Consider the following 13,162-nt stretch of genomic DNA (forward strand, 5'->3'; position numbering starts at 1 on the left):
GAGGATCAAGACGAGGAAAGCTGCTGGCCCTGATGGTATCAACTCCAGACTCCTTAAGGACTGTGCAGATCAGCTCTGTGGGATACTTCTGTACATCTTCAACCTGAGCCTCAGTCTGGAGAGAGTTACACTTGTGTGGAAAACATCATGTGTGGTTCCAGTTCCCAAGACTGCGCACCCCAGGGAGCTCAACCACTTTAGGCCAGTAGCTTTAACGTCTCACCTGATGAAGATCATGGAGAGGATTGTTCTCTCCCACCGCCGACACCTGGTGAACAGTGAGATGGACCCCCTGCAGTTCGCATATTGACCGGGCATTGGTGTGGATGACGCTGTCATCTACCTGCTACACTGGTCACTTTTACACCTGGAGGGCACTGGGAGCACTGTGAGAATCATGTTCTTTGACTTCTCCAGTGCTTTCAGCACAATCCAGCCATCACTGCTTAGGGGGAAGCTGGAGGGAGCTGGTGTCGACTGCCACCTGGCTGCATGGATCATCAACTACCTCATTAACAGATCGCAGTATGTGAGGCTCCGCGACTGTGTGTCTGATGTGGCAGTCTGCAGCACAGGGGCTCCACAGGGTACAGTGGTCTCTCCTTTCCTCTTTACACTTTACACATCTGACTTCAGCTACAACATGGACAGCTGCCACCTCCAGAAGTTCTCAGATGATACAGCCATCGTTGGACATGTGTCAGAGGGGGACGATCTGGAGTACAGAGAGGTCATCACCAACTTTGTCGCCTGGTGCGAACTGAACCACCTGTGCATCAACACCAGCAAGACAAAGGAGGTGGTGATCGATTTCAGAAGGACGGCTCCTCAAATTGCACCAGTGAACATCCAGGGTTTGAACATTGAGATCGTGGAGGAGTACAAATACCTGGGTGTTCACCTCAACAACAAACTGGACTGGACAAACAACACAGATATCCTGTACAAGAAGGGCCAAAGTCGTCTCCACCTGTTGAGAAGACTGAGGTCTTTTGGTGTGTGCAGGACACTGCTTAGGACTTTTTATGACTCTGTGGTGGCATCAGTGATTTTCTATGCTGTGGTCTGCTGGGGCTGTGGAAGTTCATAGAGGGACAGGAAGAAACTTAATAAACTGGTCAGAAGGGCTGGCTCAGTCTTGGACTGTCCTCTGGACTCCATTGAGGAGGTGGGTGAGAGGAGGATGTTAACCAAGCTGACATCAATCATGGATAACCCCTCTCACTCTCTATATGAGGCTGTGGGGGCCTTAAACAGCTCTTTTAGTAGTAGACTGCTACACCCACGGTGTAAGAAGTAGAGATACCACAGGTCATTCATACCTGCTGCTGTCAGACTGTATAACATCCACAACTTGTAATGTAGCACCAATAACCTGTTTGTTGTTACATTTGCACTACTTCACCACTACTACCTCTGCCATCTCTCATAAATGCAATTATTATGTGCAATAATATAGGTCTTAAACTATTTTTATACATACTTATATATATTATACAGAGTTTACCTGTAATGTGCAATTTTTTCCGAGCCTCTCAATAAGGCAATATTTCTATACTTTTTCACGGTAGATAATGCAAATAGCCCTCTGTATTTAATCTTTCGTTTGTCTAATTTTTATTTCAGTTTTATTTTGTTATCTGTATGACATTTTCTTGCTACTGTAACATGTGAATTTCCCTGATGTGGGATCAATAAAGTGAATCTAATCTAATCTAATCTAATCTAATCTAATCTAATCTAATCTAATCTAATCTAATCTAATCTAATCTAATCTAAGAAGGACATGACTAACAACCTCATCTTTGCTACACCATGAATGACCAGCTAGGTGTAGTCTTCATTCTTGAAGAACACAAGTTACTTTTGGAAGATTTCCACAGACCTGATTAGTTATAGGGTGCGTTCTCCAGTCAACATTTAAGATGGCTCTTAGCATTCTCATGCATGTCCTATCTAGAGATTTTCTTAGTTGACAGGTCAGAGTACATGATGTTTCCAAAAAAAAAAAGTTAGAACTGGAAATCATTGACTCTGCAAGCAAAAATGCCTAGGCATGTACACAAAAACACTTAATGAGAAAATAATGGCTGCTACTCGGAAAAACCTGAGCAGTCTTGATTTAAGGCAAGAAGAGCTCTCATACTAGCACACAGACTCCATCTTGTAGAAGATGACAGGTGATATTTAGTGAAAATGCTTTTCTCAGCAGAAAGATCAACTTGCATAGACATGCTATGGTTGAACTTGAGTTCTGTATGTGCTGTGTGTATAGCTTCTGTCCCTGCAGGTTGCTCTGAATATCACACCTCTTCCTATGTGCCATACTACTTTTTTTCCTCTCTGGAGTTGTGCTAGCTGATTCAGTTAACCAAGCTAACAGCTAGACCAATGTATGAGATCAGGGCCTCTATCACAACTAAAGGTCATTTTATAGGTACTTCAGTCTGTGCTTTGATTTTTCTTCCATTCTATAACTTGTTTCCACAATCATAAAAGAGTTACTGTAGCACAAACTGCTGAAAAAGTTCATTCTGGCTAAAACAGAAAGGTGTCGCCATTAACTTTTTCAGCAGTTTGTGCTACAGTAGCTCTTCTGTGGGATTGGACCATATGAGCTAGCCTTCGTGCTCCATGCTAGTCAATGAGCCTTCAACACCCATGACCCTGTCACCAGTTCACCGGATGTCCTTTGGATCCTTGGACCACTTTTGGTAGTTACTAACCACTGTATACCAGGAGCACCTCACAAGATGTGCCATTTTGGAGATCCTCAGACCCAGTCATCTAGCCATCATAATTTGGCCTTTGTCAAAGTTGCTCAGATCCTTATGCTTGCCCATTTTTCCTGCTTCCAACACATCAACTTCAAGAACTGACTGTTCTTTTGCTGTGTAATATATCCCACCCCTTGACAGGTGCCATTGTAATGAGATAATGTTATTCACTTCTTCACCTGTCTGTGGTTTTCATGTTATGGCTGATCGGTGTGTGTGTGTGTGTGTGTGTGTGTGTGTGTGTGTGTATATATATATATATATATATATATATATATATATATATATATATATATATATATATATATATATATCCTTTATATTTTAAGCAAAAAGCAAAAACTATTTTTTTATTTTCATCTTTTACATTTTCAAAAAGACAAAAAAGGAAAAGGGCCCGAAGCAAAAGTTTGGGCACTTTGCATGGTTAGTATGTACCTAGTAACACCCCCTTTGGCAAGTATCACAGCTTGTAAACACTTTTTATAGCCAGCTAATAATCTTTCAGTTCTTACCTGGGGCATTTTCACATATTCGTCCTTGCAAAAGGCTTCCAGTTCTATAAGTTTCTTGGGCTGTCTTGCATGCACTGCTCTTTTGAGATCTATCCACAGATTTTCAATGGTGTTTAGGTCAGGGGACTGTGAGGGCCAGGGCAAAACCTTCAGCTTGGGCCTCTTGAGCTGTTCCATTGTAGATTTTAAGGTGTGTTTTGGATCATTGTCTTATTGTAGGACCCATCCTCTTTTTAACTTCAACTTTTTTACAGATGGTGTGATGTTTGCTTCCAGAATTTGCTGGTATTTATTCGAATCCATGCTTCCCTCGACCAGTGAAATGTGCCCCGTGCCACTGGCTGCAACACAACCCCAAAGCATGATCGATCCACACCCATGCTTCAGAGTTGGAGAGGTGTTCTTTTCCTGGAATTTGGCACCCTTTTTTCTCCAAACATACCTTTGCACATTGTGGCCAAAAAGTTCTATTTTGATTTCATCAGTCCACAGGACTTGTTTCCAAAATGCATCAGGCTTATTTAGATGTTCATTTGCAAACTTCAGACGCTGAATTTTGTGGCTAGGATGCAGGAAAGGTTTTCTTCTGATGACTCTTCCATGAAGGTCATATTTGTTCAAGTGTCACTGCATAGTAGAACAGTGCACCACCACTCCAGGGTCTGCTAAATCTTTCTGAAGGTCTTTTGCAGTCAAACAGGGGTTTTTATTTGCCTTTCTAGCAATCCAATGAGCAGTTCTTTCAGAAAGTTTTCTTCATCTTCCAGACCTCACCTTGATCTCCACTGTTTCTGTTAACTGCCATTTCTTAATAACATTATAGTCTGAGGAAACGGCTGCCTGAAAACACTTTGCTATGTTCTTGTAGCCTTCTCTTGCTTCGTGAGCATCGATTATTTTATTATTCAGAATGCAAGGTAGTTGCTTAGAGGAGCCCGTGGCTGTTGATTTTAGGGACAAGTTTGAGGAGTCAGAGAATTTACACAGCTTTGAAATCTGCATCATCTGACCTTTCCTAATGAAGAATTTGAACAAGCCACAGCTCAATAAGCTAATTAAGGTCTGGAACCTTGGTAAAAGTTACGTGAGAACTCAAATGTATTGGGGTGCTTAAACTTCCGCATGGTGTTCCTTTTCTTTTTTCACTCTCCTATTGTACAAAACAAAAATAATACACAAATCTTGCAGAAAACGCTGGAAAGAAATGTGTCGTCTTTACCTTTATGCCTTTTGGTGATCAGTTCATCTTCCACTCACTTAACTATTCACAGTAACAGACATTTTCAGTCAGGGTGCCCAAACTTTTGCATGCCACTGTGTATATATATATATATATATATATATATATATATATATATATATATATATATAAACACACACACTCACACAATGAATTGGCACCCCATGTAAAGATTATGTAAGTGTTCTCTTATCTTTCCCATGTTGATTGATAACTTAGGGAATTTGGCCTCTCATATTTGTTCCCCAGTTAATCAGGAAGTAATGGGTTACAACTTGAAAGTTCCTACACATGCCAATCAACTCAAACATACTGTACAATTTAAATGGAAACATGCTTCAGTTACATTTTCACTATCATTTCCAGGGGTGCCAATAACAGTGACACTTTTTTAAGTTTTTTTTTTTCTTGACGAGGGATTTGTTTTTCCTCTGAATATATGCATTGCATCTAAAGGTTGGATTTTTCTCATTTCTTCAGTGTATGATGAAGCGACTTCACCAAAAGGTGGATTTTTTTTCTAACACTTTTCACCAATCTTTATAAAACGGTGCCAATAATTCTGGAGGGCACCGTATATAAAACGGTTTTCTTTCTTGTTGATATGTTTCTTACCAATTCTTTCTTTCTGATGTTCATATGTTCCATGACCAGCTGGTGCAATGTAACTTAAGGGCTAAGGCTGTCAATTTAAAATACATAATTCATACTCACTGGCCAGTTTATTAGAAACACCCGTACATCCACCTGCTCTTTCCTGCAGTTCTCTAATCAGCCAATCCCTTGCCAGCAGCACAATGCATAAAATTATGCAGATACAAATCAAGAGCTTCAGTTAATATTCACAATGTTCAATCATCAGAATGGGAAAATTTGTGATCTCTAAGTGAAGTGTGACTTTCTTTCACTGTGGCATGGGTGTTGGTTTGAGCCAGATGGATTGGTTTGAGTATTTCAGAAACTGCTGATCTCCTGGGAGTTTCCACACACAACAGTCTCTAGAGTTTACACAGAATAGTGCAAAAAAACATCAAGTGAGTGAGTGACCGACGGTTCTGTGGGTGGAAACAAACGCCTTGTTGATAAGAGGTCAGAAGAAAATGGCCAGACTGTCTCGAGCTGCCAGGAATGATATAATAATCAAATCAAATCAAGTTTATTTGTATAGCGCTTTTAACAATAAACATTGTCGCAAAGCAGCTTTACAGAATTTGAGCGACTTAAAACATGAGCTAATTTTATCCCTAATCTATCCCCAATGAGCAAGCCTGTGGCGACGGTGGCAAGGAAAAACTCCCTCAGACAACATGAGGAAGAAACCTCGAGAGGAACCAGACTCAAAAGGGAACCCATCCTCATTTGGGCAACAACAGACAGCCTGACTATAATATTAACAGTTTTAACAGGTATAACCCTCAACTGTCCTCATGGGGCCGTCCTTCACAGGAGCGGTGCGATAAAACTCCGACCAGACACAGGGCACCAGGATGGATCAAGCAGGTCCGAGGGGCAGAAGAGGCCAGCATCTCAATCCCAGGATCAACATGTAACTCAGAGGGACAGATGGGGGGGGGGGGAGAGAGAGAGAGAGAGAAAGAAAACACGTTGTTAGGTATGCCCTAAAAGTGACAAGTATTAAATCTGTAATAATAGTAATAACTCAATCCCTCCTTAAAACCATCATGAGCAGAAAAGCATTTCAGCATGCAACAGCAGAAGACCACATTGGGTTCCACTCTCAAGTCCCTATTAAAGTGGCCAGTGAGTATATTTACACGACTGGGTTATAAAAATGTGAAATAAGTATTTTAATGGAAAATGTTAGCAATTTTTGGACATATTACAATAGCTCCATGAAATAAGAAGAAAGTGCGAGTTGTTATAATATCGTCTTTATTGCATGATAGCCAGCACCAAGCCGTACTCTGTTCTGTAAAAACCTTCCCAACCATGGCACTTCAATGAGGCAGGAGTTTAAAAACAACAAGCAATCTTACAATCAATTTCAAACCTCAATGGAATTTTTGCAGCGTCTTGGCATTCCTCAAAGCACGTAAGCATGGTTACATCAATGTGACTTTTCTTTGCTTTATCCTCTTAAATCATGTTAATCCTGCTTTGCATAAAAGTTCTTCCAGTCAATAAACAGAGTTCTATTGTACAGAAAAAAAGTCATGTGACTTGCATCACAGAGTGACTATGACTATTTAATGCATTATATTGAACAGGACAATACCCAGAACCCACAGGGTGTACACTCTTCTACCTGTTTTAGGTAGTTTTCAGACTTTTATTGGTGTTTCAGGCACATGGTGCCAACAGACCATATTAGGCACTTAAAGGCTATTTACTAACGAAACATTAAAAGCTACATATAAGCACTCATTAAGGTGTCTAACATACTCTTAAAATAGAAAACAAACATACAAAAACACAAACATAAATAAGGAACACATAGTTGAGTTGATGTCAGTTATGACATCATTCCATGCCACCATGCCTAGAAAAGCTTACCTAAGAAATAAGTCCAGATTAAAAAAAACACTATGGTTGGCTGGTCAATGCAACCAAGAACACGTTTACCAAAATAACTGCATTTTGATAACACCCAACCTTGAACTCAACATTATCAGTTCATATTTAAGCAATACAAAACCAAATGAACCAGTGTAAATGGGGTACATTTCCCAATAACCAAAAGAGCTCAAATCAAACCAACTTGCTTTGTAGATGTTCCACAATATTAAATGGATAAAACATCTCATTTCAAAAAAATCTAAAAAGTTATAGTTCGCTAAAATGGTATGGTGACCACGAGCTGACCTAGTGGTTAGTATGTCTGCTTCTTGACCGGGAGATCGCGAGTTCTACTCAGTCGGGTCATACCAAAGACTATCATAAAAATGGTACCTACTGCCAACTGGCAAGGCACGCTGCAAAAAAGATGTGCGTGGGGGAGTCAAATTCTCATGGTTACCAGAGGACCAGCCCCCCACTGTAACCCTAGCTGTATAGGCAAGAGGCCAAGGGCTATAGAAGCAGAGATAGGGCCTGGTTAGTAATGGGATGGGAGACTGCCTGGGAAGACCAGGCTCTGGCATGGGAAGGACTTTGACTTTTGAAAATGCTGTGGTTTAAGAGGAATGAAGCACTTCAGGATGTCCTGTAAAAGTGAAATAATCAAAAGCAAGAACATTGCACCACCCTGTCAATGAGAATTTTCCTACAACAGCAGACTCTGCTATGCTTTATTCATATCATGACATTATAGGCATTTAGCAGATGCTCTTACCCAGAGTGGCATACAGTACAACATACCCAGAACAAGTTGGGGGTTGGGTGCCTTGCTCAAGGGCACTTCAGCCATTCCTGCTGGTCCAGGGAATCAAACCCATGACCTTTTGGTCCCAAAGCTGCTTCTCTAACCTTTAGGCCATGGCTTCCCCCAGATCAGTTTATGACACAAATTTTAATGTAAATTTTGATGTAATAGTAAAACAATGGTAAAAGGCACTTTAAGCGATCACAAAATTTAAAATGTAGGATATGACTTTATTTAATGTAATGATCTGCTTCTTCAATTTCAGCCTTAAAACCTTTGAAGGCTTTCACCTAAACTTAGCATTCTATGCAACAATTGTTCCAATGTCCACTGTTTCACTAGAAATGTACCATACATTCATACATGCACATTATCTAGTGTGTAAACTTTTTTCACAAGCCAACCATGAGGCAGCAAAAGTCACAAAACCCCTTCATAGGACTGCAGGTTGATGATTTCCACAGCCAGTTTCTGAGGGTCCATTATGTTTGGGAACATCTCCATTGCTCTGTCCACAAGACGGGCATTAAAAACGGCTCGCAGCTTCTTCCTCACCTGCTCCCTCTCTGGCATGGGATGGTTCCAGAGAGTGCCGTCACCTTGCACAGGTCCTGGAGGTACGTGGCCAAAGTGTCTGTAATCCTCGGACCAGTACCTGCTTTGAGGAGGAGGCATGCTTCTGTGGTGGTACTCATGGGGTACACTATACTGGGGAAAGTTCCCTGGTGGGTAAGGTACTCCCCCATAGGAGTGATAATGCGGGTACGAGTATGGCATGTTATTTGGGTTTTGGGACGCAGCTATACTCATGTGTTGGGGATGGTAACCTGTATTGGATTGTAAATTACATTGGTTTAAAGACTGGCTGCAAGTTAGAGGATGTCGTAACCTTCTATTAGAAGGATTCTTGGACTTCCTTTGCTCTCCTCCACATTGGTGCTCACTGTGGCATTCGTATGAGCCCAGACCGGAGTCCAGGTACTCCTGAGAAGAAGCAGAGATGCAATCTGGATTTGTTGGGGAATATTGGCTGGAACGATCTCGCTTTGAAGGGGATTTTCTTGAAGTAGACTGTTGTGTGTTCTTCACCACCAGCAAATTCTCACTGGTATGGGTCTTTTTGAGGGGTCCACTTTGATTCAAAAGGAGTTTTTGCTCCATCACTTCCTCCAGAGAGGCTTCATGGGAAGAATTTGCACCTGCCAAGTACAGGTTCTGGGCAGAGGAGGGCATTTTGGCTTTCTCACGCAACTCATCTGCCAAGGAACGTTGGGATTGCTTGCCACGTTCTGGATGGCTGAACTTGCACTTGATCCCATAGGTGCATTTCTTACCTTAAATTGAAAGTAGTAAGAAGAAATGCTTAGTATGTTTCATGCTAAAACGTTGGCTTTTGAAATGACTGCTTTGTTTATGTTCCCAGGAAAATTACCCCACCCAGTAGCTGATGAGATATAATCAGTATACAGTATAAACTTAAAAAGTAATTTATAGTGCTGTGGAAAATACTGTGTTTATTCATAACCTTGCTATGGCCTTCATTCAAATCAGTCATAAGAATAATAAAATTCCAGGTAATTACAGATAACAAGAAGTTATACGTCTATGAATTTGTTGGTACATGTGGCTCTACATAATTACAGAATTTGCATATAAAGGGTTTGTTGTTTTTAAGAGCTAAAGGAGACTTGTTTCATACTCACCGTAGGGGCAGGGGAGTTTTTTAGTCGCTCGGGGAGTCTTGCGTAGAAAGTTTTCCAAAGTAGGTCCATGTCTCCCAAGTGGATCATCTGGGAGCATAAACCTTGAACAACAAAGAACAAAGCAAACTTATTAATGCTCCCTTTTTTTTTAACCACTTGGCAAATGTGTCCAGAAATGTGAACAAAGCAAGCAGGCATTGAGGCATGACTTACTTGTCATTGACAAAAGAGTACATGAGCAACCGCTCCTCTATGAAACGTTTCCACTCGGGCTTTTCCCCCTGCAGGTCTCGGTAGGTATCATTGGACACAATGATGCCATCCACATCATATGCAAGCTTTACGATGAAGCGATCATCATAGCACACCACCCGCTTTCCTGCCACGCGCCTTGATGGGGTGAAGACCAGAATCTTTTTCCGTTCCAGCTCACGGAGAATTTGCTGATCTGTAGTAAATAAACAAACCAAAAAGCCCACATATGAGATGATGTTTTCATCCATTTATTGTCCTCTCTGCATTTCATAGCTGAGTGAAATGTGTAAGATGCTTATTGTGGTGCAAGTGTGGTCAGTGGTCAATTGTGGTGCAAGAGTGGTCAAGAGGTCAATTAACCAAGAAAGCAGACATTTATTGGTTTCATAAATATTAAAATGCATCTTGGCAAAGTTACTCCGGTTGAGAAGAGAATTCAAATTGGTGCATTTGTGCACCTGTGCCCATCGGTCCCAGTAAAAGAGGTGTGGGCTCTGCCTTCTATTCCCAATAAAGGAGGCATGGCCTCTGTGGCTGTCGGTCCTAGTGAAGTCCCAGTAAATAAGGTGTGGCCTCTGTACCTCCAAGCTCCTGTAAATGTACGGTGTTTGTGCCTACAAGTTACAGGAAATTCCAATAAATAAGCCATAGCCTCTGTGTATATACATCTCAGTAAGTAAACAAGGCATGGCCTTTGTGCCTATAAAGTCACATCCAATTTTCTAGTTTTGTTAGGTGGTGGAAACCACAGCTCACCATTATGAAAAGTTGCCTATAAATAACGTCAACTGGAATCTAATGAGAAAATTAAATTTTAAAAAAAGGGTTGGGTGAAAGGTTCAGTCATTCAAAAGAACCCTCTACCACCAATAAAGAGGCAAAATATGATTGTACACTTTAAATGTGCCTTATTTTTTAATAGCTTGTTTGTAAAATATTCTGAGTGGGTCTGATTTTGTTTCCAGTTAAAGGAATCCCTGACTAGAAAATTTCAGAACACCTGGCCTATTGGAAAGTACAGTAAACACATAGCTTTTGGCAAGTCTGCACACACCAGACTAACGTCAAATAGTAAATAAGACAGGTCAAGTTCAGGCTTTAAGAAATATCTGAGCTCTGAGTAATTTCAACTGTGTTTCGATAAGGCTTGTTCAGGTTGGTTAGCAAAGAGAAACAAAACACCCCTTTCTTGACAGTTAGCACAGCTGTTTCCTTTGTCAGAGGCAGGTTCTAATCCGTACACATCAGCAGAGACTACATTAACCACAAGCTCACTACAGTCTAAAGTCTCTCTCAGTCTCGGTGAGGAAGTTCACCATGAAAGTATAACTTTTCAGTTCTGCATCTGGTGTGTTCAAACAAAACCAGGGTGACCAAAAATACACAACAGTTTCTTAGCTAAGCGCTAAGCAAATAACCCTTGGGTTTTTCCCTGACAACAGATTTCTTTTTGCTTGGTTCAGTTTCTTTTTGGATCTCTCCGGTTCTTGTTCAATCTAGTGCCCTCTGTGGCACAAAGGTCAATTAACTAAAAAAAAAAAAAAAGGCGGTTATTTGTTTCATAAATATTAGTATACTTTTCAGGAAAATTACTCTGGTTCTGGTAGATTGTTGTCCCAGCTTTGACTGAAATCACATGCTTGGTTCTAAACCACGCCAATGTAGCTTTGGCAGTATGCTAAAAGTGCTAATAGTTGTCCTGTTGGAAGGTGAAGCTCTGTCCCAGGTCAAAATCCATTTCAGACTGGAACAGGTTTTCTTCTAGAACTGCCATGAATTTGACTCCATGCATTTCACCATCAACCCTGACCAGTTTTCCAGTCCCTGCTGATAAACATACCCAAAATATAATGCTATCACCACCATGCTTCACTATGGAGATGGTGTTCACAGGGTGATCAGCAGTGTTGGGTTTCCACCAAATGTAGCACTGAAATTTCTCATTACACCAAAATTTTACACACACACACACACACACACACCATTTGCTGGGTCTCTAATGTGCCTTTTGTCAAGTCCCAAACAGGAGTTGTGGAGTTCCCAGGATATGGTTGTCCCATGAACAGCTTCTCCAATCAGAAGTGTGAATCTCTCCAGCTTCTTTAGAATTACCCTTGCGCAACCTCTTGGTTGCTTCTCTGACCAGTGCTTTCTGTATCCAGTCACTGATTCCTAGTAGAAGATCCTCTCTAGGTGAAGTCATGGTTTTGCAATATTCTTTCCCCTTTCGAAAAATGGTAAGTTGGGGTTTTGTTTGTTTGTTTAAATAGCCAAAACCATACTTGTCCTGTGCCTGTTTTGATTGCTCTTTAGTCTTCATTATGCTCTCGAAGTTCTTCCACTCCAACCTCAACACGGCAAAATGAGCTTCATGAAGACATCCAGAGGGGCACTGTCATGCTGGAACAGCTTTGGGCGTCTTGGTTCCAGTGAAGGGAAATCTTAAAGTTACATCATATAAAAGACATTCTGGACAAATGTGTTTCCAACTTTGCGGTAATAGTTTGGGAAGAAGCACGTACGGGTGTGATGAAGCATCAAACTTTTGGCTACATCGTGTATAATCCCATTTAACTCCATTTCAGTTCCAGTTTGTAAAATTACACAATGTGGTTCAAGTTTATGGGAGGTGAATATTTATGGAAGAAACTGTAGAGCAAATTTGACCTATTTAAGATGCAAGATCCAAGAGTATCAAGACTTTTTTTTTTTAAATACTGGTACCTACTGTCTTCAAACATAGACTGAAGTGCCACCACTATATTTAGCACTTAAACAGAACCTTAAATCATTTCTGCATTAGAAATGGGACTTTTCATTAGTTAACACATGGCCTCTTGCCTTTTTTGTTAGTTTATTCATTTGTATTTTTGTTCAAACTCTGACTCATCAATGCATTCTTTCATTCTTCATCAGGGTCAAAACACATTGGTGTTCGTAGGCAAATTTCTTTGGCATTAAAAATACATTAAAACATTATTATTCAACAACACGGGTAATATTTGATATGTTTTTAAATGATAAAGGTTCTGGGTTCTCACCATTAAAATAAAAATTACAACATACTTATTTACTCATGTATTTGTGTATCAATTCTTATTTGGTATATTTATTTATGTCCCGCATTTGGCGCACACACAGTTCGGTAGTATAAAAATTATTATTATTATTATTATTATTATTATTATTATTATTATTAATAATAATAATTACTGCATTGGATTTAAAACACCAGCTTCTCATCAAACATTTTAGATATGTTTGTTTCTCTTTTGGGGGAATTGCCAGCTAACAAATGTATCACACTGTAGTATGTGAAGTATGAAGGCCAAGGTCTGGTATGTTCCTAA

At 40.4% G+C, this 13,162-nt stretch overlaps 1 protein-coding gene across 1 annotated transcript in view; it reads right to left on the bottom strand.

Moving 5' to 3' along the window:
• Positions 1 to 6,408: 6,408 nt before the first annotated feature.
• zc3h12ab (zinc finger CCCH-type containing 12Ab) overlaps positions 6,409 to 13,162 on the bottom strand; it is a 33,236-nt gene continuing 26,482 nt past the window's right edge. The window contains exons 4-6 of the mRNA XM_060915361.1: positions 9,771 to 10,005; positions 9,558 to 9,658; positions 6,409 to 9,188 (exon numbers count right to left, since the gene is read on the bottom strand). Coding sequence (XP_060771344.1) covers positions 8,275 to 9,188; positions 9,558 to 9,658; positions 9,771 to 10,005 — 1,250 coding nt within the window. The 3' untranslated portion in view covers positions 6,409 to 8,274. The remainder of the gene's footprint in view (positions 9,189 to 9,557; positions 9,659 to 9,770; positions 10,006 to 13,162) is intronic.

This window comes from Neoarius graeffei, chromosome 2 (assembly GCF_027579695.1).
Source record: "Neoarius graeffei isolate fNeoGra1 chromosome 2, fNeoGra1.pri, whole genome shotgun sequence".
Classification (NCBI taxonomy): domain Eukaryota; kingdom Metazoa; phylum Chordata; class Actinopteri; order Siluriformes; family Ariidae; genus Neoarius; species Neoarius graeffei.